The 20,948-nt window shown below is 51.8% G+C and overlaps 1 protein-coding gene across 11 annotated transcripts in view; it reads left to right on the top strand.

The window, feature by feature from the left end:
• The window catches only part of Obscn (obscurin, cytoskeletal calmodulin and titin-interacting RhoGEF), a 150,547-nt gene that overhangs the window by 82,664 nt on the left and 46,935 nt on the right, over positions 1-20,948 (top strand). For 3 of the 11 annotated variants that reach the window (XM_087574963.1, XM_087574968.1, XM_087574967.1), the window contains exons 45-52: positions 10,910-11,173; positions 12,035-12,301; positions 12,898-13,164; positions 13,289-13,561; positions 14,095-14,370; positions 14,822-15,018; positions 15,193-15,268; positions 20,578-20,850. In XM_087574963.1, the coding sequence (XP_087431089.1) occupies positions 10,910-11,173; positions 12,035-12,301; positions 12,898-13,164; positions 13,289-13,561; positions 14,095-14,370; positions 14,822-15,018; positions 15,193-15,268; positions 20,578-20,850 (1,893 nt within the window). Of the gene's footprint in view, positions 1-1,343; positions 1,608-1,889; positions 2,154-2,669; positions 2,934-3,289; positions 3,554-3,892; positions 4,163-4,504; positions 4,769-5,107; positions 5,372-5,727; positions 5,992-10,314; positions 10,579-10,909; positions 11,174-12,034; positions 12,302-12,897; positions 13,165-13,288; positions 13,562-14,094; positions 14,371-14,821; positions 15,019-15,192; positions 15,269-18,391; positions 18,665-19,647; positions 19,915-20,577; positions 20,851-20,948 lie in introns of all 11 variants that reach the window. The other 8 variants (XM_087574958.1, XM_087574964.1, XM_087574959.1 and 5 more) reach the window with 5 other exon arrangements.

Here is a 20,948-nt window from a genome sequence, read left to right as displayed (position 1 = left end):
GGAGACACTTGAATGAAAACCAGCTGCCCTCTGGAGAGGCCTGGGGTCAAAACGCAGGGGCCTGGTGCCATCGTGTATTCAGACGTTCCAAGGATGGCAGAAGGGTGGACCTGAGTGAGGCCTGCTCCATGGCTACGGAGTTAGAAAGAGGTCACAGGAAGACACACTTCCTGTACCCAACCCCGGGACATGCTGTTGATGCCTGAGGTATGGAGGGTCCTGGCAACCAGCTGCTTTCAAAACTAGGTTCCCCCACCCAACAAGAGCGATGCACACGGGTGCCTTATCTTTCAAGACTGCTGCATTTTCAAAACTACCCTGGACCATAAAGTCCTGAGGATACTCTGAGCCACTGTCCTTAAAGACCTCCAAGCACACAGAGATGGGTATTCAAGAGTTTTCAGTCTTGGCCTGGTAGCCAGAGGAAGCAAACCAGCAATTGATAAACATGATCCAGTTTACCTCCTCTTCTCTGTGACCACTTCCTACATAGGAGCTGAGGACACGTGTTCAACCCATTTGTTCAATCGTAGATCTCTGCCTCTACTCACACATCGGAGTGTGTGCCTGCACTGTGAAGATGGGGCCAGAGCCCCGTGGTCACCTACTCCAGGCTGACAGCTCCAGGAAGAGGCTTGTGACTTCTTCCCACCCAGCCAGGCTGTCCCTTTTTCCTGGTCCGTTCTGTTCTGAGAAGCGGGGTTTGCTATGACTGTATGGGGGAGGGGCTCAGACACCCCATGTGCTCTCTCAGTGCAATCAAAATGATGGCACAAGAACCACAGAAGGAACTCACAACCGGGCCATACTGTGACCTAGCAGACAGGCCAGCCATTGAGCCTGGAGTTTGTGTGAGGGGCTGGCAGGCACAGAAGACCTGGGGACAGGGATGCTTCCATTGTAAATGCTTCTGCTGTGCAGGTCCTGGGCGGTCTGTCTAGACCTCCTGGATTGAGGTCCTCTGTCTTTGCTGCTTCACCAAGGTCAGGCTGACCAGTCTATGTGCTGCACCCCCTGTGCTGTTCCGTACTCGTTTCCTTGTGATCTCCAGAGTGAATTTCACTGTTGAGTGTCATGTCCTGTCTCCAGCACGCTCCAAGAGCTTGATGATCTTGGCGTTGTCCTCAGCCCTCCAAGCTAAACTCATGTACAGTCTGAGGCCTGTGGAAACCGTGGAATGGATTGTCTAGATGAAGGGAAGCCCCACCGTCAGCCGTGTCTAGCATGCCCAGCATGTGGCCTGTGTGCAGCAGGGCTTCCTGTCTTCCCTGTACCATCCTCAACTAGGGGCGTCCATGTTCTCAGAGGGTGTGATTGTGTCTGTGTCTTTCTGACCTCCCCAGCCCTTCCGGCTAAGTTCATAGAAAGTCTGAAGAATGAAGGGGCCACAGAAGGAACCACAGCCACGCTGAGCTGCAAACTGAGCAAGGCGGCTCCGGTGACGTGGAAGAGAGGAACAAAGACCTTGCGAGACGGAGACAAATATGGCCTGAGGCAGGACGGAGCTGTGTGTGAGCTGCAGATCCGTGGCCTGACCACAGCCGATGCTGGGGAGTACTCATGTGTGTGTGGGCAGGAGAAGACATCAGCTGCTCTGACTGTCAAGGGTAAAGATGGATGGTTTGTCTTTGTGTAGCTCCTGTCACTTCCCCCTGCCTCCATGTGTGGCACAGCCCCTGCAGTACCCTGTGGCCGTCTGTCCATTTACTCAAGCAGGTCCTCCTGCTGCTGTCCCTCCCCAGCTACCTGCCTCCTTCCCCATCTGTATATGGTTCAGTTACTCACACTGTGGCTCCTGATCAATGTGTGCAGCTCCTCTGTGGGTTCCATGTTCACGCAGAGACCATCAGAGGGTTCCGTGTTCTCAGTGATTTCTTGGCCCTCCCCAGGCTTGCCTGCCAAGTTTATAGAAGATCTGAGAAGCCAAGAGGCCATGGAAGGGGCCACGGCAATCTTAAGATGTGAGCTGAGCAAGGCGGCCCCTGTGGAGTGGAGGAAGGGGTCCGAGATCCTGGAAGATGGGGACAGATACACCCTGAGGCAGGACGGGGCCGTGTGTGAACTGCAGATCCGTGGTCTGGCTGTGGTGGATACTGGGACGTACTCATGTGTGTGTGGGCAGGAGAAGACCTCGGCCACACTGAATATTAATGGTAAAGATGTGTGGCCAGTTGGGTTTGTGTCTTGGTGTCTATGGGCAGGCAGGCTGTTTATCTCACTCATCCCATAGTCTGCCCCTTTGTCTGTGTGTCACATCCTTTCATGACTGGACAGAGTCCTGACTTTTGGGAAGCTTTAGGAGATAGGAGAAAACACACCCATAGTTGCCTTCCCTCCACCTTGGGCCTTCATGAGTAAAGTGCTTTTTCTGGTAGATTCTATGTCCTGTTGTCATCCAGGCTGAATCATGCCTGCTAAACTTCTACAGAGAAAGAGACACCCCTGTGTGTTTCTAGAACCACCTCTAATCATCATACCAGATCTATGGAAAGGGCCATGAGCTTGGTAGTAAGAGAACTTAAGATTCATAGCCTGTTCTCAGCATAGCAGCACAGGATCCACCCTTAGTGAGGTTTGTGACTTCTCTGTGCTATTCAGGTCTTGTGTGCATCATACCCTGTCTGCTTTGCATGCTCTGAGCATAATTCCTGTGCCTTCTGACCTCTTAGCCCTGCCTGCCAAGTTCACAGAGGGTCTGAGGAATGAAGAGTCCATGGAAGGCACCATGGTGACTCTGAGGTGCCAGATGAGCAAGGTGACCCCTGTGGAGTGGAGGAAGGGGTCAGAGACCCTGAGAGATGGGGGCAGATACAGCCTGAGGCAGGATGGGGCCGTGTGTGAGCTGCAGATCCATCGCCTGGCTCTGGAAGACGCTGGGGAGTACTCATGCGTGTGTGGGCAGGAGAAGACGTCAGCCACACTGAGTGTCAAGGGTAAAGATCACCTGTGGCCACCTGAACCTGAGGCTTGGTGTCTCCATGTTGTCTCATTGCTATGCCTGTTCTCCATGTGACAAAGCTCCTGTAGTGACCCAGTGGCCGTCTGTTCTACAACAACAGTCATCTGTGCATCTCCATCTACGCTCTCTGCATGCCCAGGAGATGTTCTTGTGTTCACAACCCTGCCACTGCCCTCTCTGTTCCCCATGAGGTTGCCCCCATCACCGTCTGCACCTCCCTTCACATGTTCACATTGTGTTCTTTTATAGTGTGTTATTCTTTGTGAGTTGTGTGTCTTGTGTGTGGTGTTCTCAGAGTTCACCTTCTCAGTGTCTATTTGGCCCTTTCAGCCCTGCCCCCCAGATTCATAGAAGACTTGAGAAGCCAAGAGGCCATGGAAGGCACCATGGTGACTCTGAGGTGCCAGATGAACAAGGCAGCCCCTGTGGAGTGGAGGAAGGGGTCAGAGACCCTGAGAGATGGGGGCAGATACAGCCTGAGGCAGGATGGGGCCGGGTGTGAGCTGCAGATCCATCGCCTGGCTCTGGAAGATGCTGGGGAGTACTCATGCGTGTGTGGGCAGGAGAAGACGTCAGCCGCACTGAGTGTCAAGGGTAAAGATCACCTGTGGCCACCTGAACCTGAAGCTTGGTGTCTCCACGTTGTCTCATTGCTATGTCTGACTTCATATGTGACACAGTTATTGTAGTTACCCTGTGGTCATCTGTCCTGTAACTAGGGGCATCTGGAAATCTCCATCACTACTTTCAACTTTCATAATGTTCTCATGTTCATGTCCACCCCAATCCCTGGCGTCTTGCTTCCTTTCTATCTGTTCCCTGGTTCACTGTTCCTGTCTCAAATTCCTCTTCAGAATGTTGTCTCTATGTATTCCTTATGTAGCGTGTCCTTCAAAGGGTCCTCGATTCTCAGTTTCTACTTGGCCCTTTCAGCCCTGCCCCCCAGATTCATAGAAGACTTGAGAAGCCAAGAGGCTACGGAAGGCACCATGGTGACTCTGAGGTGCCAGATGAACAAGGCACCTTCCTCCACTGTAGAGTGGAGGAAGGGGTCTGAGAGTCTGAGAGATGGGGGCAGATACAGCCTGAGGCAGGATGGGGCTGTGTGTGAGCTGCAGATCCAAGGCCTGACTCTAGAAGATGCTGGGGAGTACTCATGCGTGTGTGGGCAGGAGAGAACGTCAGCCACACTGAGTGTCAAGGGTAAAGATCACCTGTGGCCACCTGAACCTGAGGCTTGGTGTCTCCATGTTGTCTTATTGCTATGTCTGACTTCATATGTGACACAGTTATTGTAGTTACCCTGTGGTCATCTGTCCTGTAACTAGGGGCATCTGGAGATCTCCACCACTACTTTCAACTTTCCAGAATGTTCTCATGTTCATGTCCACCCCAATCCCTGGTGTCTTGCTTCCGTTCCATCTATTCCCTGGCTCTCTGTTCCTGTCTCAAATCCTTCCTCAGAATGCTGTCTCCTTGTGTATTCCTTGTGTAGCGTGTCCTTCAACGGGTCCTCCATTCTCAGTGTCTGCTTGGCCCTTTCAGCCCTGCCTCCCAGATTCATAGAAGACTTGGGAAGCCAAGAGGCCATGGAAGGCACCATGGTGACTCTGAGATGCCAGATGAGCAAGACAGCCCCTGTGGAGTGGAGGAAGGGGTCAGAGACCCTGAGAGATGGGGGCAGATACAGCCTGAGGCAGGATGGGGCCTTGTGTGAGCTGCAGATCCATCGCCTGGCTCTGGAAGATGCTGGGGAGTACTCATGCGTGTGTGGGCAGGAGAAGACGTCAGCCACACTGAGTGTCAAGGGTAAAGATCACCTGTGGCCACCTGAACCTGAAGCTTGGTGTCTCCACGTTGTCTCATTGCTATGTCTGACTTCATATGTGACACAGTTATTGTAGTTACCCTGTGGTCATCTGTCCTGTAACTAGGGGCATCTGGAAATCTCCGTCACTACTTTCAACTTTCATAATGTTCTCATGTTCATGTCCACCCCAATCCCTGGCGTCTTGCTTCCTTTCTATCTGTTCCCTGGTTCACTGTTCCTGTCTCAAATTCCTCTTCAGAATGTTGTCTCTATGTATTCCTTATGTAGCGTGTCCTTCAAAGGGTCCTCGATTCTCAGTTTCTGCTTGGCCCTTTCAGCCCTGCCCCCCAGATTCACAGAAGACTTGAAAAGCCAAGAGGCCACAGAAGGCACCATGGTAACTCTAAGGTGCCAGATGAGCAAGGTGACCCCTGTGGAGTGGAGGAAGGGGTCAGAGACCCTGAGAGATGGGGGCAGATACAGCCTGAGGCAGGATGGGGCCGTGTGTGAGCTGCAGATCCGAGGCTTGGCTCTGGATGATGCTGGGGAGTACTCATGCCTGTGTGGACAGGAGAAGACGTCAGCCACACTGAGTGTCAAGGGTAAAGATCACCTGTGGCCACCTGAACCTGAAGCTTGGTGTCTCCATGTTGTCTCATTGCTATGCCTGTTCTCCATGTGACAAAGCTCCTGTAGTGACCCAGTGGCCGTCTGTTCTACAACAACAGTCATCTGTGCATCTCCATCTACGCTCTCTGCATGCCCAGGAGATGTTCTTGTGTTCACAACCCTGCCACTGCCCTCTCTGTTCCCCATGAGGTTGCCCCCGTCACTGTCTGCACCTTCCTTCACATGTTCATTTTATGTTCTTTTATAGTGTGTTATTCTTTGTGGGTTGTGTGTCTTGTGTGTGGTGTCCTCTGAGTTCACCTTCTCAGTGTCTACTTGGCCCTCTCAGCCCTGCCTCCCAGATTCATAGAAGACTTGAGAAGCCAAAAGGCCACAGAAGGCACCATGGTGACTCTGAGGTGCCAGATGAGCAAGGTGGCCCCTGTGGAGTGGAGGAAGGGGTCTGAGAGCCTGAGAGATGGGGACAGATACAGCCTGAGGCAGGATGGGGCCATGTGTGAGCTGCAGATCTGTGGCCTGGCTGTAGAAGACAGTGGGGAGTACTCGTGCGTGTGTGGGCAGGAGAGGACATCAGCCACACTGACTGTAGATGGTAATGTCTCTGTGTAGTCCCCTGATTGATCTGCTTTCTCCTATCTCTTCCATGTATCCTGTAGCATTCCTATGCCCCTCAGTGACAGCATGTCATGTTCACAGTCACCCGTGTGTGTGATTTGTTTCCCCAAAACATCCTGTGTAAGTCTTGTCTAATGTCTCTTCTAAGATATGAACCCCATGAAAGAATTGTGTTCAGTTTTAAGGGAGGTACCAACAGATTGCATCACTGTCCAATGAGAGATCTGCTGGAGCCCTTAGCATCTTGCTAAGGTCCAGGGAGATCTTGGGTCTTTTGGCTCCAGGTAGAGTCAACCAATGTCTGTTCCTTGACAGACATGCACAGCGATGTGTGGTCCTGGCACGAGGTGGCCAGGTAGACACTTCTGAACTCAGCAAGAGTATTTCAGTGCTTCTTTGGTATAATGCCAGACTTGGAAGGATTCCTGCCTTAGTCTCCTCAGAAGTCTGGAGGCTGGGATTTCTTCACCGAGGCACAGGCAGTGTAGTTTTTCCTGAAGGTGACTCTCTTCTCCTAGTCTTCACAAGGTCATTCCTTATATCTGTATCCTAATCTTTTTTTATGTAAACCCATTTTGGATGTCAGCCTAGCCTGACCTCATTTCAGCTTATTTATATAAGTAGTCTTCTTGGAAGTAGAATGACTTCCTGAGGTATTGGGCAAGCTGGAGCTTACATGTGTGAGTTGGGAGGTGGCAATCTAGTTCATGAATTAGCTACTTTACTGTGGCTCCGAGAACGCCATGACCAAGGCAACTTAAGGAGCTCATTTGGTCTTATCCAGAGAGATAAGATTCCATTTTGAGAGGGAGACAGGACAATAAGCAGTAGGCAGGGCGGCTGGAACTGGAAGCTAGGGACTAAAATCTTGGACTGCAAGCATGAGGAAGAACGTGAACTAGATTCTCGTGAGTCTTTACAGTCTCTAAGTGACAAACTCTATCCAGGCCAAATCCCTTAAACCCACTCAAACATTGCCATCAACTAGGAACTAAGTTTTTAAATGTCAGAGGCTATGGGGACCATGACATTGAAACCATCATAGCCTATAACACTCTACCTCTGGCCTCCTCAAATGTATGTTCTTTTCACATGTAAAATTCATTCTTCCAGTCCACACGGCCCAATGTCTAAATGTCTCTTCTAAGTGTGAAGTTTTAGATATCATTCACTCGGAGTCAAATTTACCTCCTACCCAGAAAGTGTCAGAACCAGGCGGAATGATGCTTCTGGAGCTGTGGTTCTCAACCTGGGTGGGTTAAACAATCCTTCCACAGGAACAATAATTCCACGGGAGATTAGGTATCCTGCATATCAGATACTTACATTACGATCCATTACAGTAGCAAAGCTACAGTTATGGAGTAGCAATGAATATAATGTTATGGTTGGGGGTCACCACAAAGTGAGGGACTGTATTAAAGGGTCACCGCATTAGGAAAACTGAGAAGTACTGTTTTTAGACAGTGGTGGGACGGGCTTTCTTTAGATGTTCTTAACCAAAGAAGGGAGAAATTGGGATAAAGGATGGGACAAGGAGTCTCATGAATCTGGAAGGCAGGGCAACTCTACTAGATTTTAAGGCAGAAGAACTTTCTGTGGCTCAATCTCCTGTCCTCTAGACTGGTTCTCATTGCTCTGGGTGGAGAGATGACCAAGGGTCAAGGAGGAAAGCACCTACCCTCCAGGCTTATGGTTTTTGGGGTGCCTGGTGACAATGACATCCCTGTTGATCTTGGATCCATCTCACAGTCAGTCCATTTTAAAAACTTGTTTGCTTTTTTGAGACAGGGCCTTCTGTGCATCCCTGGTTAGCCTGAAAGTCTTAGTGTAGAACGGTCTGGGCTGGAACTCTGGTAGGACATCTCCAGCCTTAGCATCTGAAGTGTAGAGATTACAGGCACGAGTCACCAACTCCCCAGCCATGGCCATCTTCTTGAAAGATCTCACATGTAGCAGCTGGATGCTTCTATTGTTTAATTCATCTTATAGCTCTCAGAAGTTTGACAACCTTCTTCCCTCTGGTCTCTGTCACTTCTAGTCTAAGTGATATTTCGACTGGTAAAATACTCTCAAAGTCCTCAATTTCCTGTGGAGTCACAAAAGGGGCCTTTCCTCTTTAGCTGGGGTGTTCACAGAAATGATACATCCTGAAGTTCTCTTCACAACACTCTCTCTCTCTCTCTCTCTCTCTCTCTCTCTCTCTCTCTCGCTCTCGCTCTCGCTCTCGCTCTCGCTCTGTCAGCAGCATGGATAGGCTGTAAATCCTCTAATCTTCAGTTCCTTTTCTATTTTATTTAGTAGTTCCTTGATTAATCTCTCTATTTTCCCCCTTTTACTATAAGCAGAAAGAGGAAACCATATTATACCTCCAATATGTTGCATATAAACTTCCTCAGGGGCCCCAGTTTTACTGTTTCCAAATTCTGCATTCCACGAGGCACTAGTTCTCTGCCACTGTCACAAGAATCACCTTCCTCTTTCTAGTTTCATTTCCATTTCTGTCTGAGGCAGATGCAGCATTAGTGTCCATGTTTCCACAGACTCTTCCCAACCATCTCGATTTTCTCTAATATATTCTTCTTCAAAAGTCATCCAGCCTCTACCCTTTACCTGTTGCCAGACAGCCACGGATTCTTAGGTATTTGTTACAATAGCATTCTCAGATTTGTGTTGTTTGGGTCATTGTCACAAAGAACAGTAGATGACAACAAAAATTAATTACCTTCCTCTAATGAAGGTCTGTGATCTGATTGCCAACAGGGTTAGCTCTGTCCAAGGCCTCTCACTGGGTCCCAGGCAGCTGGAATCCCTGAGTCTTTATGCAACCATCTTGTTTGTGTCCAGATGTTTTATGGGGACATTATTATTGGATTAATCATTCATCTGCATGACTTCATTTTACGTTTCCCACCTCTTTAAAGGCCAATTGCCAAGTACAGTCATTTTCTGACATTGTATTGATTTAGTATGCATTTGGAGATGTACAGCCGATTTCAAATATAACCAGGGTCAGTTCTGATCAATCAGTGGGAAGGACAGCAGGACAGATCCAAGGTTCAAAGGCATGCCTAGGAGGTCTCAGCTGCAGTCTGTCAGGGACCAGGCGATATGAGCCAGGGAGGTGGCAGCACTGGCTGGAGTGTGACTCTAGTAGTGTCAGGACAAGAGTGTGATGTAGAGGAATTATGGCCTTAGGTGACCCGTAAGAGTGGGTCCAAGCATGGACAATGCTGGGTTGGAGGCTCTGTGTGAAAGGGCATCCCATCTATGTGGCTGGAGGGCATCACAGTTGTGAGATGCCTGCCGTGAAGGTCCGATGGGAGATGTCTTTGCATGCATGGCTTGATCTCATGCTTGGCATGTCTCCTAGTGATGGGAGATCATAGGAAGAACAAGGTGCCATTGAGAAGACGGGTCTGGAGCGATACCCATCTGCCACTCAACCGCGTCTTAGCAGGCACGGCCTAGGAGCCTCACTTCACACACTTGGATCTGTCTCTTCCCACGATCCTCAGCCCTTCTGCTTCTGTTTCCTTCGTGGATACTCAGATAATGACTGTCAAAACTTCCATGGAGTTTCATAGCTTCTATCCATCTGGATCTTTCTAGCCCTGCCCACTTGATTCATGGAAGAACTGAAGTCCAAGGAGGTCAGGGAAGGGTGCACGGCCACTCTGCAATGTCAGTTCGGCGGAAAGGCCTCTGTGGAGGGGAAGAAGGGAACAGGGACCCTTAGAGACACAGACAGATACAAGCTGCAGCAAAAGGCAGTCACGTGTGAACTGAAAATCCACGGCCTGGCCATGTTAGATGCTGGAGAATACACATGGGTGTGTGGGGCAGAAAAGACGACGGCCATGCTGACGATCAGGGGTAAAGCCCACAACTGGCTAAGCAGACCTGTGTGACAGTGCCCCAATATGAAGGTCATCTTGTCCATCACTGTGCAAGATCCTGTCCTGCCTCCTGGGTTGGGTTACCCAGAAGACAACAGTGTCTGCAGGAGCTTGCCCATGGCCTTGTGCTGCTGTGGGGTTTCTGTTGTTGGATCCCGTGTGTCTTGTCTCAACTGTCATATCGTGAACTCCAGTATTCTCTAGAAAATGGTCATAAGCCACCATGTGGTTGCTGGGAATTGAACTCAGGACCTCTGGAAGAGCAGTCAGTGCTCTTAACTGCTGAGCCATCTCTCCAGCTATGTTGTGTTCTTTTATAGTGTGTTATTCTTTGTGGGTTGTGTGTCTTGTGTGTGGTGTCCTCTGAGTTCACCTTCTCAGTGTCTGCTTGGCCCTTTCAGCCCTGCCCCCCAGATTCACAGAAGACTTGAGAAGCCAAAAAGCCACGGAAGGCACCATGGTGACTTTAAGGTGCCAGATGAGCAAGGCAGCCCCTGTGGAGTGGAGGAAGGGGTCTGAGACCCTGAGAGATGGGGACAGATACAGCCTGAGGCAGGATGGGGCCGTGTGTGAGCTGCAGATCCGAGGCTTGGCTCTGGAAGATGCTGGGGAGTACTCATGTGTGTGTGGGCAGGAGAAGACCTCAGCCACACTGAGTGTCAAGGGTAAAGATCCCCTGTGGCCACCTGAACCTGGGGCTTGGTGTCTCCATGTTGTCTCATTGCTATGTTTGACTTCATATGTGACACAGCTATTGTAGCGACCCAGTGGCCATCTGGCTTGTAGCTTGGGTCATTTTGCTTGCTGAAGACATATTCTCAGGTTCAAATCCATCTCACTGTCTTTCCATTCTTCGTGGACTGTTTCCTTCCATCCACCCTCTATACCTTCCTTTATCTGTTTTTTTCTGTGGTGTTTCTAGTTCTTTGTGGGTGTATGTTCTGTGTACAAAGTCCTCCAGTGTCACGTTCTCAGTGACTCCTTGGTCCTTCCCAGCCCTTCCAGCCAGATTCATAGAAGATTTGAGAAGCCAAGAGGTCCCGGAAAGTTCAACAGTCACAATGCGGTGTGAGCTAAGCAAGAAGGCCCCTGTGGTGTGGAGGAAAGGGTCTGAGACCCTGAAAAATGGGGCCAGGTACAGCCTGAGACAGGATGGTGCTGTGTGTGAGCTGGAGATCCGTGACCTGACTGTGGAAGATGCTGGAGAGTACTCATGCACATGTGGGAAGGAGAGGACCTCAGCCACACTGAGCATTATGGGTAAATGTCTCCACATGATGGTCTTAGAGTTCTATTCTTGCTCTAGATCTACCTTGTCCACTTAGGGTCACCCTAGGATTGCCTCATTCATGACTGGTTTTGGTCACAGCACTCTCCATGGTCTTAGTGCCTGTACCTCAACCCTTATGTCCTCACACTACAAGTCCACCATGCTGGGGCAGAGTCCTGCCATGTCCTCAGATGTTCTACCCTTGCCATCCATATTCCAGTTTCCATGTGTCATGTTTAGTCAGATACTCTCTTTTCTGGGGGGTAAGTTGGATATGCAGAAAGGACAGTTGGGTTACCCCTGGGTCCCATTCTCTGAAGAGTGGAGAGATGTTCCTTGTGTGGCCAGTGGCTGCTCCAGAACCCTACCTGATCTCACAAAGTCTGGCTATTTCCTGGGGTCTATGGGACACACTGTGCCCTAGTATCAGAGGGACAAGACTATTTCAGCGGCCTGGGAAGGATAAGGCTCTGCTCCAGGGTCCAGTCTGAGGCCATGATCTTGGAGAACAAAGCTGTCTTCTGGGTTCTGGTCTGTAGGGACTTGACTAGACTCGATTCTATTCTGGGTGGTCTGATGTTAGTGTCTTCCTGGGTCCTTTGTATATAGCCCTGCAGGAACTGGATTGTCTATGTGGGGAGGCAAGTACCCAGGGTTAGATCTTTAGTACTTTCTAACCTCCTCACCAGCTCCCTTACCCCGAAGCCCATCTAGACACATGTCCCCATCATGCATCCACTCCAGGGCTGCCTTGGGACTGTAGAGGAGCTCAGTGTCACCCTGTCTGGCTACCTTTAGGTTATTCAGAGGCAAGGCTGAGTTGAGTCTGCTAGCCTCTCATCTTCTCATAGCTCCACAGGTGGTGTTCCAGAAGTTACTGGAGAATCTGCAAGCAGAAGAAGGCTCCACAGCCAGCCTGCGGTGTGAGCTGTCAGTCCCCAACACTGCTGTGGTCTGGAGCAAGGGCGGCCTGGAGCTGCAGGCTGACACATGCCGAGAGACACGGCAGCAGGGCTGCGTTGCAGAACTGCTGTTTAGGGACGTGCGCCGTGAGGACGCGGGCGAGTACAGCTGTACCTGTGGTTCCCAGACCACAAGTGCCACACTCATGGTCACAGGTGGGTGTTTGAGGCTGGTTGACTGCAGTCTTGGGGGCTGGCTGTGTGGGTACAGTTTTCATGCAGACCCTCACAGTCGCAGTTCTGTTTCATGGATCTCAGCCAGAACTCACTCAAATGGGTGACCCTGAGGTCTGCCTCCCTCACCAGTAGCTGGACCTCTGAGGGTCTCCTGAGCAAGTCCTTCATCCTGTCATTGTTCAGGGACATTGTTCATGCCTGCTTTACTATGGTAGCTTCTCCACTGTCTTTCCAGGTGACCCAAGTCTTCTGTGTCCTCTGTCATTCTCCATATCTGTCCCATTGTTCTTTCTGTCACATATTGGATTATATTATAGTTTCACTTCAGGTCCCTGTGACCTTGTCTGCTCCTGTTCTCTGTAGCTCCTCAGGGATATCCCTCCATATGTTCTCCTCTCCCTGGTAGCTTCTTGAGCAGGTGCAGAAACCCCTTTCACTGTCATATGCAGTTCCCCAGTTCCTCCCCGCAGTGGTGCCCTGTGAATCCTGACCACGGATCTACTGTGTGTGGTTCCCTGATTGTAATAGCCTTATTGATTCAGGGACCTGCTCTCATGCTGTCTCTTACCTTGCAGCTGCTCCTGTGAGGTTCCTCCAGGAGCTACAGGCCCAGGACGTAGATGAAGGGACCACCGCACGCCTGCGCTGTGAGCTGAGCCGGGAGGCTGCGAGTGTGGAATGGCGCAAGGGCTCCTTGCAGCTTTTTCCTTGTGCTAAGTATCAGATGGTGCAGGAGGGCACAACTGCAGAGCTGCTAGTCCATGGGGTGGAGCAGGAGGATGCAGGGGAATACACCTGCGATGCAGGACACATGCAGAGCATTGCCAGGCTCTCCATCCGAGGTGAGCTGTCTGTGGTTGGTGTATGCCCCAGCCCTCTTCCGCTCCTTGAAGAGTAGGGGGCCTTATTCAGTCAGAGTCAGTGAGTTGGAACCCATGGCTCTAAGTATTCTTTGATGGTCCTCAGCCCCCAAGCCCAAGTTCAAGACCGGCCTACAGAGCAAAGAGCAAGAAGCAGGTGGCACAGCACGGCTGTGTTGTCAACTGAGCGAAGCTGAGTCGGGGACTCCAGTACAATGGCTCAAAGAGGGGGTGGAGCTGCATGTCAGCTCCAAGTACGAGATGCGGTGCCAAGGGGCTATGTGTGAGTTGCTGATCCACAAGCTGGAGGCCAAGGACACTGGTGAATATGCCTGCGTGGTGGGTGGCCAGAAGACCTTGGCCTCCCTCAGAGTCAAAGGTGAGTAGCTAGATTTTGGGTGGGAAGTTTGAGCCCCTCCTACCATGCCCACTCCTTGGGGATCTCTTGGGTGCAGCTTACACTGGGGCCAGGACCTACACACCATAGCCTTCTCTACCTCGTTCCTATGCTACATCCAGTTCTAACTCTCTGATGGGCCTTAGCAGCCAGGGCAGACCTGAGGCCCCAACAGTGGCCCTGCCTCCTCTTCTCAGCCAGCAAGAAATTCAGCATTGTTTTGGGGCATTTCTGAGCCCTTATTTATTCCTATGGAAGGTTTTGCTTCATGGTGACCTAGCCAAGATAGGGCTGGCAGCAATATCAACCACAGCCTTGTGTAACCAGTTTCCCTCTTGGACAATGGGAAAACAAGTGTCCCATCTCAGCTCCCATGCTTGCAAGCCCAGCAAGTGACCTGTTGTGCTGGGTAGCAGAAGAGCTCTGGATGTCAAGGAAGGCTTTTGGGAAAGGAGGCCACTGGGATTTGGCTCAGACTGATAAAGACCCTCTCTCCTCTTTTGCCCCTCCCCTAGAGCCTGAGGTGACCATTGTGCAGGGACTGGTGGACATGGAGGTGCAGGCTGATGAGGATGTGGAGTTCACTTGCAAGGTGTCACAGGCAGGAGCCACAGATGTGCAGTGGCATCTCCAAGGTCTGCCACTGCAGAGCAATGAAGTGACAGAGGTGGCTGTTCTTGGAGACGGCTGTACCCATGTGCTCCAGTTGAAGGGTGTGACACTGGATGATGCTGGTACTGTCTCCTTCCACGTGGGCAGCCATTCATCTTCTGCTCAGCTCACAGTCCGAGGTACCTGGCTCTGGGGGGTCTGGCCTTCCCTCTCCTGGGAGGAGAATGTCCAGGCCTAGGCAAATTTGGAAAATACAGATAAACACTCTTTGGAGGCTGAGGCTCTGGTTGTGAGGAGGACCTGTGTGGTAATTTCACAGGCGGATCTGGCCGGTAGGCAGGTACAGTGGGCTTCCCAGAAGCTCATATAGTCTTGGTGCTTAGAACCTACCTACTATCCCTCAGAGATTCTTCAGACTGTCCAAGCCCTAGGCTACATCTAGATTCTCTGTGGGCCTGAGCCCGGGGTGTGTTCTTGACATGGATCTAGAGAGGGGGTTGGTAGCATGCTCCTATGGGATTATTCTCGGGGATTGGGTTGAGGTAGCTTGTGACTCCAGGGGTGTGGGAGCTCTATCATTTGAGGGAACATTCTGGATGCAAAGACTGATGACTATGCTTCCATGTCTAGTCCCCGAGGTGACCGTTCTGGAGCCCCTGAAGGATGTGCAGCTCAGCGAGGGCCAGGATGCCCATTTCCAGTGCCGGCTGTCCAGGGCTTCGGGCCAGGAGGCTCGCTGGGCTTTGGGAGGAGTTCCCTTGCAGTGCAATGAGATGAATGACATCACTGTGGAGCAGGGCACACTCTACTCGCTCACTCTGCACAAGGTGGGGTTCTGCTCCTGCCTGCATAGAAAGTTCTGAGTTCATTAGGGAAGATCTTCTTCCAGGGTATAGGGTTGGGGAGGTGACAAGTCCTTTTCACTGGGGCCTGGGAAGATGGATTGACCCCTTTTGGTCAGGATTGGGTGTAAGCCAAGCATCTTCCTCTTGCCTCCTCAGGTGACCCTCGAGGATGCCGGAACCATCACTCTCCAAGTGGGCTCATGCTCCTCAGAGGCCCAGCTGAAGGTCACAGGTGGGCACCCTATCCTACCTCAGCCCCTCCCAGTGGACGTCCTTTGTCTCCTAGCACTGCAGCTGCTGCAGAGGGCTTAGAAGCCCAAGACTCCCAGCTGTGAGTTTTACAGTAGGGCTGGCAATTTTTCAGTATATGCTATCTCAGGCCAGAACTGCCACTGCCTCCTGGAAGTGTTAGAGAGTTTGGCTAACCTGGGCTTGGGCCTCACATGGAGGCAAGGGTCAACTGTGTGGTTCGGGTCCTTTTACATGCATATATGTCCATGTTGATGTCCATTTACTCTCTCAAAACGCTTAGAGATCACTCATGACACACGTGTGGTTGTGACCATTGTAAATGTGGCCTGTGCCTGGCAGGCAGGACTTCAGGAACCTTCAGTGTAAAGTACACCTTGTCCCCAGAATATGTCCATCCAGTAGAGCTTGGCTTTGAGCAACCTTCCCATGCTGCCCTAGCCCTGTTCTCAGTGTGATCCCACCGGTGCCTCCATCAACGTCTCACTGATTTATCCTCTACCCATCTCCCATGCATCCATCCATTTACAGTCACCATTTGTCTCCCACCGAAGCCTACCCTTCGTCAATATTCCATTCATCTATTATCCATCTTCCACATCATGCTACCTATTTATCTAGCTACTCATGTTTGTCCATCCATCTACCTTCCATTCATATCATTCACACATATAACCATTCACCCTTCCACCATCTATAATCCATTAATTTACTTATCATTCAACCATTCACCCATCTACCATCTATACACCCATTAACTTGCCTAATACTCAACCGTTCATCCATCTACCTTCCCACCATCCATCCACTCATCTCCACATCTATTCAAACCCTTATTTGCATCCAAACTATCTATTCACCATTGGATGAAACCTCTGATCTCCTACCCTTCATGTCTAGGATCTCGGGATGGATGTAGCTTTGCTATAATGGAACCCTCAGCTGCTGAGGGGAGCTGGAGGTGGAGAACAGAGCATATTCTGAATCCCATTCCCCTGGAACTTTAGAGATTGCCCGACACAGTCAACAACATGGCCTGAGGGGCCGAGAAAGGCTACCAAGTGCCAATGCCTTTAAGTTGACTGGTGAAGAATTTCATGGTTGTCTTGTGTAGGGGCAGGGCAGAAAGGACCTGTGTTTACTCGGGGGGCGACATGGAACTGCAGGATGTGCTTCAGCCCTTCTCTAAGCTAGATGTTCCCATTCTGAGAGAGCTGCCCCGTCTGTAGCTTTGTGGGGCCTAAGGGGAAGTGAGCATACAGGTGGCTTTGTGATGGCCGGGCTTGGGAATTGGTGTTAGAGGACAGTCGTTGGGAGACTGCATGCAGAGACTTCTAAGGGAGCATTCTGGGGTGATCCTGGGGGCTATCCTGTCTTCCTGGGTACTGATGCCCTTCTAAATGGATCCTGGATGACTCTTCTCAGCCTCATTCGTGCTATGGTAGCAAATGAAACAGAGGGATCTGGACTTTGCCAATTTTCAATTACTGAGAAGGCATCTGGTAAACGTTCAGAGAGAAACAGAGGGAGGTGGTGGCATCCTCCTTGCCTGCCTCCAGGTAGCAAGTGTTGAAAGAGACTGCTGGTTTTTTCCTGTCTGGCCTGGGGCATGGGAAAGTCAGCAATGAAATCGTTAATGCCCTGGAGTGCTTTGGCCATCCACCTGCTGTGATTGCTCCAAATGCCCATTCAAGAGGATGGGATGCAAGGGAACCAGGTGGAGGGCATTTACCCCAGTGAGGCTCCTGAGCTTGGAGCCTGCTGTGTGCTGGGGTGCAGTGTACCCAGCAAATAAGGCCCCTGAGTCCTAAGGTTGGCAGAGTCTTGGAGGACATCCAGATAGCGTTCCCCTCTGCCTCTACCCTCCCCCGCCCCCGGAATGCAAAGCTACTTCCTGGGATTCAGCCCCATACTCAGGGAGCAACAGGTCCTGGGACTGATTCAGCCCCATACTCACGGAGCAACAGGTCCTGGGACACCCCCTTCTTGCCCATACTAGGTTAGAAGAGACACGTGTTGTCAGAAAGAGCCCCAAATGTAGCGTTTATCCTTTGTTCTTTCAGAAAAGATGCCAGATAGGTGCGGTTGGCCTCCTGAGGATGAAGGCAGGAGTGCTCTGACTGTGTGTGGGTGTTCATTACCTCACGGTTTTTGGCGGGCTGGGTGTGGATCATCTGTTTTTCTCCCAGCCAACTGGTTGGGATGGATTTCTGGAGCTCTGGTCCAAGTTGTTCTGGTCTGGGTAGTACCTGATCCCAGAAGATCCCTGGTGGCTCTTATCAGTCAATCTCAAGATTGTCCTAGTAAAGCCACTTGGGACCCCAGTTGCTGGGAACGACGTTCTTACTGCAGTTCTCCCTCTACAGTTTGTACAACGCAGGACACCTGACTAGAACAGTGGGTTCCCCACACACCAAGCCATTCTCCAACAGATACCAACTTGATTAAATTCTGGCACCACCCTAAGTGAGCACAGACTCGCTGGTTACAGGCTCAGTCCCACCAGGACGCCTCCACCAGCAAAGTCAGTTGCAAACCTAAGCTTTCGGACTACGTGAGTGTGAGTGAGGCGGGCACTCTCCACCTGGGTTTGCCCAGTTTAGGTTTGCCAATTAGGACAGCCGAGAGTCATGAAACGGTTATGGTTACTGGTTCATCACACAGGACACCACCTAGCAACCAAGACCAGCTGGTGTGGGGGGCGGTCGACAGGTGACCCTTCCATTGTCCATTGGTCATGCTCCATTCTTTGGTACCCCAAATCTTGAAGTTCATCAGATTCGCTTACATTTACCTCCAGCCTTGTTGCTCTCCCCGAGACTGGTGGTTAGGGTTAGAGATTTGAAGCCTCTTGTCACTGGGTCTTTCTGGTGACCAGCCCCTTCCTGAAGCTCGCACCTCATTAGCATAGCCTCTGATGTGATCAGTAGGTGTTGGCTATGTATAAGAACACTTGCGACATTCGGAAGGTTCTGTGTTAAGAACTGGGACAGAGAACAATCTGGCTGTTGGATCACTTTCCCACACCAGTGCCCCTGAGGGTGTCCCCCACCCCATAGGCCCCAGGGAGCCCCAGCCCAGACTTCCTTCTCACCTTCTTGCACAGAGGCAGCACTGTGCCTGGTACGAGGCTTGCAGAATGTGGATGTCTTCGCGGGGGAGGTGGCCACGTTCTCCTGTGAGGTATCTCGAGCAGGTGGGCCAGAGGCCCGCTGGTGGCTGGATGGCACCCTGCTTCAGAACAGCCCTGAGAGTGCCATGACTGTACGAGAGGGTACTGTTCACTCCCTCACGCTCTCGGGCCTGGGGGTGGCTGACTCAGGCACCATCACCTTCCGCACGGGGCCCCTGGTCTCCACAGCCAAGTTATTGGTCAAAGGTATTGGCCAATGGGGACCTCCCCACGCTGGTGCTTCTGCTCTTGCTGTCCCCGCATGCCTTCTGCAGAGTTCCAGGGAATTGAGGAGTGTCAAGTACTGACCCCAAGGGTCATAGACTGGGCATTGCTCCGTGCCTACCATTACCCAGAATAGCTCCATGTGGGCAGAAGAGGAGCTTCCATTCACTTCCCGAGTGGGAAGTTTAGTCTCCATGAATTGTTTAGTTGGAGACCGGCCTGTACACTCCCCATGTGGGACCTGCGCACACTGACCTTGTTTACCACCGTACCGGCTAGACATCCCAGCCAGAAAAGGCGGTGTGCAGGGTGGTGTTTCCTGGGCTCCTGATGGAGAAACCATTGCTTCTGGTTTTGGTTTGCCCCTGTGCACACTGCTTTTCTTCCTGTGGGCACCCTTCTGGGGAGGAGTTGGCTGGGCAGGGAAGGCAGAAGACTCCAGCTGCCAGGGACTCCAAACAGCTCATCCAAATCTTTCATCCAGTGCCTCAGCCTAAGGCCTCCTGTAAGCCCTCGTAGAAAGAGCCAGGATGAATAGCCATTGGTTGAGTAGGATTTCGACAGGTGGGGATGGGAGGGGACCCAAGGGTATCAGCAAGTGGCTTTACACTCTTGGAGAGGGACAAGATGGTCTGTAGCTTCAGACTGCCAGGACTTGGGGTCCAGGTGTGTTTAAAATGGGACGTATGGGTTCACCTTGGGCAAAAGGGGCCCAGCCTGGACAGACAGCCTGGCACTGTCATCTGTCATGGGCAGAATGAGGCATGTCTGGTGTACAGGGCTCTTGGGCAGCCATGATGGATTCCCCCTTCCTGGCCACCTGCCAGGCACCTGTTGCTAAGCCATTGCCCACCAAAATGCCATGCTTACAGCGGCTGAAGCCACTAACACGGGCAGCAGAAGGCGGGTGGGCCATGGTGGCACTGTCCCAGGGGCTGATGCACGTGTGGCATGTTGGCCGACAGATCCCACAGTGGAGGTGGTGAGTGCCATGCAGGACCTGGTGGTGGAGGAGGGTGGCTCGGCCGAGCTCCTCTGCCAGTACTCGCGGCCCGTGCAGGCCATGTGGAAGATGAACGAGCGGGAGGTGTGCGCGGATGGGCACCGTGTCATCATAGAGCAGGACTGGACCGTAGCCAGGCTGACCCTCAGGCCGGCCCTGCCCTGTGACAGTGGCATCTATTCTTGTGAGGCTGCGGGCACTCGAGTTGTGGCACTGCTCCAAGTGCAAGGTGAGGCCACCTGGCAGGCAGGCTTGACAGAATCGTGGTAGGAAGGCAGGCAATGGCCGACAGCCTCGTGATGCAGATGAGCTCTACCCTGAGAACATCTATATGGGTGGTGACATGGAGCTATATCAAGTTAGGGCACAGTCTCGTGAGCTTGCGGCTGCTATGAGAAAGTGGCTAACAAAGCTGGCAAGAGGGGAGGGGTATGAACTTGGGAGGTCTCCGGCCGACACAAATTTGAGGAAAGCATCCCAGGCATCAGGACAGGCCTAGCGGTGCTTGTTAGGGACCTGAGGAAAGGGTGTGGCCCCCATCTTGAAGCTGCAGACCCCATTGTGGGAAAGAACACAGCCCTGCATCCCCAGAGGGCCTGAGTCTGGGTTCATGAAGTTCTGGCTTGTGAACACCTATGTGGTTTCCCATCTGTGAGGCACGGGATGCCCTCAGTGATGTGGAGCCCAACGCTAATGTGGAGAGGGTGATGGGATGGGTGGGCTGGACAACCACACCTCCTCCTGGGGACCCTGAATGCCACCCTCCATGGTGGCTGCTGGGGTCCTGTTCTGTTTGGCTCTTGATAGTTTGGGAGGCGGGGGGAGTTCTTGCAAGAGACAGTAGTGAAGAATTGCTGGAAGCACAAAACTCCAAGCCCGACTTCCTCTGCAGCCAAGAACACAGTGGTGCGTGGCCTGGAGAATGTGGATGCACTGGAGGGCGGCGAAGCTCTGTTCGAGTGTCAGCTGTCCCAGCCGGAAGTGGCTGCCCACACCTGGTTACTAGACGATGAGCCTGTGCACACATCAGCAAACGTGGAGGTGGTCTACTTTGAGAACGGACTGCGCCACTTGCTTTTGCTCAAAAACCTGAAGCCACAGGACAGCTGCCGAGTGACCTTCCTGGCAGGGGATGTGGTCACGTCTGCCTTCCTCACTGTGAGAGGTGCCAGACTGAGGGAGGATTCTGTTGGGTCGATGGGATGGGATGAGACTCTTCCACTGGAGGCTGAGCTGTGAGCAGAGGCGGTAGTGAAGGGGGTC

Source organism: Rattus norvegicus, chromosome 10 (genome assembly GCF_021556685.1).
Source record: "Rattus norvegicus strain SHRSP/BbbUtx chromosome 10, alternate assembly SHRSP_T2T, whole genome shotgun sequence".
Taxonomy (NCBI): domain Eukaryota; kingdom Metazoa; phylum Chordata; class Mammalia; order Rodentia; family Muridae; genus Rattus; species Rattus norvegicus.
Note: the sequence above shows the minus strand (reverse complement) of the source record. Positions and strands in the feature narration are given on the sequence as shown.